General features: G+C 35.8%; 1 protein-coding gene across 1 annotated transcript in view; it reads left to right on the top strand.

Moving 5' to 3' along the window:
• Positions 1-3,623, top strand: part of LOC107742874 (sodium/potassium transporting ATPase interacting 1) — a 5,906-nt gene that overhangs the window by 827 nt on the left and 1,456 nt on the right. Inside the window, exons 3-7 of the mRNA XM_016555947.1 lie at positions 1,323-1,460; positions 1,615-1,695; positions 2,139-2,336; positions 2,454-2,514; positions 2,604-2,685. Of these exons, the coding sequence (XP_016411433.1) occupies positions 1,323-1,460; positions 1,615-1,695; positions 2,139-2,336; positions 2,454-2,514; positions 2,604-2,685 (560 nt within the window). The remainder of the gene's footprint in view (positions 1-1,322; positions 1,461-1,614; positions 1,696-2,138; positions 2,337-2,453; positions 2,515-2,603; positions 2,686-3,623) is intronic.

Genomic DNA, 3,623 nt, shown 5'->3' with positions numbered 1-3,623 from the left:
AGGACGCAGGGGTTCTGATTTGGGAGGGGTGAAGCCAAGGGAGAATGTGTCCTGGTTCCTTTCTTAGGGGGCCAATTGAGAAGCCTGTCAAAACTTTTCTTGGAGAAACTTCATGCCCCAGATATGTATGCATATGCATGATTTGTGTAACACACAGACGAGAGACATGTGAGGATGAGGGGCCTCCTGATGAAGGGGGTCTTTTCTCATAGGGCTGTGGGCTGGGGCTCCAGGCAGTTTCCATGGAAACAGCTGCGGCACCCCAGCTTTGGGATTGCTCCTATGTGTGTGGAGACAATATTTTTTATTTATTTGCCATTGGCTTAAGTGAGTTTAATGGTCCACTGCAGCCCGTACTGCTGATTCAGTGATAACAGGTAGGGCCTCACAGTTTAAATCTTTTTTTTATTTTTATTGTTTTTAGGCTTTTCACACCCAATGATCTTCATGAAAACCTGATTTCCATACAGAATTAGTCAAAACAAGTTAGAACTTAACTAATTAAAGTGCACTTCTAGTCAAAAGTTTGAAATATTACTTCTTTTTTTTTTTTACTGTTTTTGAAAGATATTAATATTGTGCATATAATAATATTCTGCTTACTATTTTTGTGGAAATATTCAGCTTCGCCATCACAGGAATAAATTATATTTTAAAATGAATATTCAAATGATATTTTAAATTGTAATAATATTTTACAATATTACTGTTTTTTTACTGTTTTTTTTTATCAAATAAATGCAACTTTGGCGAGCATAAGAGGCTTGGAGGTTTGGCTAAACTAACCCACCACAACGGCCAAGCAGAGTCTGTGGACTCCATCATCAAATTAGCCAAAATATTTAATAAACCCACATGCGAGAGCGGCAGAGGATGTGCAGTACTTTGACGGACGTTCGAGTGTCCGGAAAGCATCTGAGCTTTCTGGCACAGAGTCCTTGTGGCTGATGATCCTTCTCTGAAGAATTTTCCATCTCTCCTGCATGTGGTTAATGTGCAGTCGCTTACTGGGCTGTTTGGATGGATGCTGCACGTGTTAATTCCTGCCAGGAATAGTAGCCAGCAATACCAGACTTTGTGTACCATTTTCCTGCCAATATAACTTGGGAGTCTGCTGCACAAGCTTGTTTTGCCTGTCTGATGTTTGCCTAAATAAACCCAGTATAGCTCATTTTGAAGTCTGCAAAGACATGGGACAAGGTTCGACGACTATATGTGATGTTATTTGTATTGGCACAAGCTTTTTGTGCACACTTATGCATGCGTAAATTTTTGTAATGTTGGATGGTTGTGTATGTAAAGTGTTCTTGGTTTATTCACAGGTCGCTGCATTACAGAGGCAGGTGTTTGACTTTTTGGGATTTCAGTGGGCTCCCATCCTTGCCAATTTCCTCCATATCATGGCCGTCATTTTGGGAGTGTTTGGAACTGTGCAAATCCGCTCCAGATATCTTATACTGGTAGGAAAAAAAGAACACATTTGTTTTTGCCCACATTTTGCATCTACAGCTGAAAATGGTTTGCTATTTGCATGGTCTTTACATGTCTCATATGCATTCGTTAATATATTTTTTATATGTGCACATATACAGTATGCATGTCTGTCACTTTCAGTATGCTGTGTGGCTTGTGGTCTGGGTTGGCTGGAACGCTTTTATCATCTGCTTTTACCTGGAAGTTGGTCACCTGTCACAGGTAGGTGATTTACTGCATTGGTCCAGACTCCAGTCTATGATAAGTCATTGTGTAAATACACCAAAGAGTCTGATTAAATGTTTGATTTTATGCCTTGTTATGCTTTAATCTTAAGAGTCAACATGAAACGGCATTCATAAACCATTTTATTACTGTATTAATGAAAGAAAGGGCATTTTATTTGATTTTGTTAATTGGGAATTGTATTGATCCTGAAAAGCAGGCATCTCGCAAAATAGTGGAGTTTATCAGTTAGCATTATCCATAATGATAATAGGGCTTCTTTGTAATCTTTAAATTAAAATATTTAAAGATTACAAGGAACAAAAAAATGTTTTTTTTGGAAAAACTAAGAATTTGGATTAAGAAAGTACACAGCGTCAATGTTGAGTTCATGATTAGGGTATTTTTGCCTTTTAAATCCTGTTTGTGTTCTGCTGTAGGACAGGGATTTCCTAATGACATTTAACACATCGCTTCATCGTTCCTGGTGGATGGAGAATGGGCCTGGTTGCTTAGTTACTCCAGTGCCTGACTCACCATTGGCTCCTCAGGATCATCATGTGATCACTGTCAGTGGCTGCCTACTGGACTACCAATACATAGAGGTGGTCAGCTCAGCCTTGCAAGTGTTTCTTGCAGTGAGTACTTACGTTTGATCTCTTTTCTTTTCATTTACAAAAGTATGTGCACATGAATGTTTGGCAGAGAAGTAGGATGACTGATTGGCTGTTAACATATTTTGTTCTGTGTTTCAGCTCTTTGGATTTGTTTATGCCTGCTATGTTAGTAAAGTCTTCCTGGATGATGAGGACAGCTGTAAGTATTCTTGGCTTTTGTTAGAACCTGAAAGTGAATTACAGTGCCATTAAAGTGCTTGAGTTTTGAGTCCTCTCACTCTGTTGCAGTTGATTTCATTGGTGGATTGGACTCGTATAGTTACCAGCCTCCACAAAAGAGTTCTCACTTACAGCTGCAGCCTCTCTATACGTAAGTACACATAGCTACATTAAATTACGCATTCTCAAATATCAGAACCATTCTTTACTTGAAAATTTTACTCTTTTTAAAAATTCATAGTCTCAAGAAATGTTTTTAAATATAGTGTGTAAAGACACTGTTCACACCAGGAAACTAGTTAACTTTCTTTTACTTTATTTTTAAAAAGAAATGTTGTCTTTTGTTTATATTATGTATTTATATTTTTAAAATGTATTTTATTATTTATTGTTTACATGGAATAACAAGTGCACAAATGACAAACTTGCCACAAGAAAAAAATCTGCAATATCATATCATAACCGTAATTACCAAACCCCAACTAATTACATTCAATAAAACAATAAAAATAATTCATAATAACACAAATACAAATGTAAAAAATAAAGGAGGGGAGGGGGTGCCCAGATATCCTGTCCATAGAGTCAGCCAGTACATTATCCAAAAAGTGATGACATAATGGAAAGATGCCTTATGGAATAATGAACATTAAAAAAAAATAAAATAGTGTGACGTGGTGTTATAAAACATTTCTTGTTTAATTCAGCAAGTGATGTCCAGGAAATGTATTATTATTTGTTAATTAATTTATTTTTCAATTTATTGATTTATTAGTTTACTTTTTATAATTTATTTACTTATTATCTGTTATTATTTGTGTAAAAATGCCTTAACAATTAGCTGGGCAATAATTTATAAGTCAAGAAAAATGTTAAAAGGCTGCTGATAGTACTTGAGATTTGGAATTTATTGTAGTGTACTCCATTGTATACTGCTTATTTTGCCATATATGGTCATTCTGCTGTTGAAACTATGTACCATTAAAAAACTATTAGTATGGTAGTACTTCAAACACAGCCTATTTCTTTAGAAACCTCACTATGTGTCTGTTTGTAATTTTTGAACGTTCTATTATATATATATATATA

Source organism: Sinocyclocheilus rhinocerous, unplaced genomic scaffold, assembly GCF_001515625.1.
Source record: "Sinocyclocheilus rhinocerous isolate Xijiao unplaced genomic scaffold, SAMN03320098_v1.1 scaffold1338, whole genome shotgun sequence".
Taxonomy (NCBI): domain Eukaryota; kingdom Metazoa; phylum Chordata; class Actinopteri; order Cypriniformes; family Cyprinidae; genus Sinocyclocheilus; species Sinocyclocheilus rhinocerous.
The sequence above is the reverse complement of the archived record's forward strand: the minus strand, read 5'-3'. Positions and strand labels throughout refer to the sequence as shown.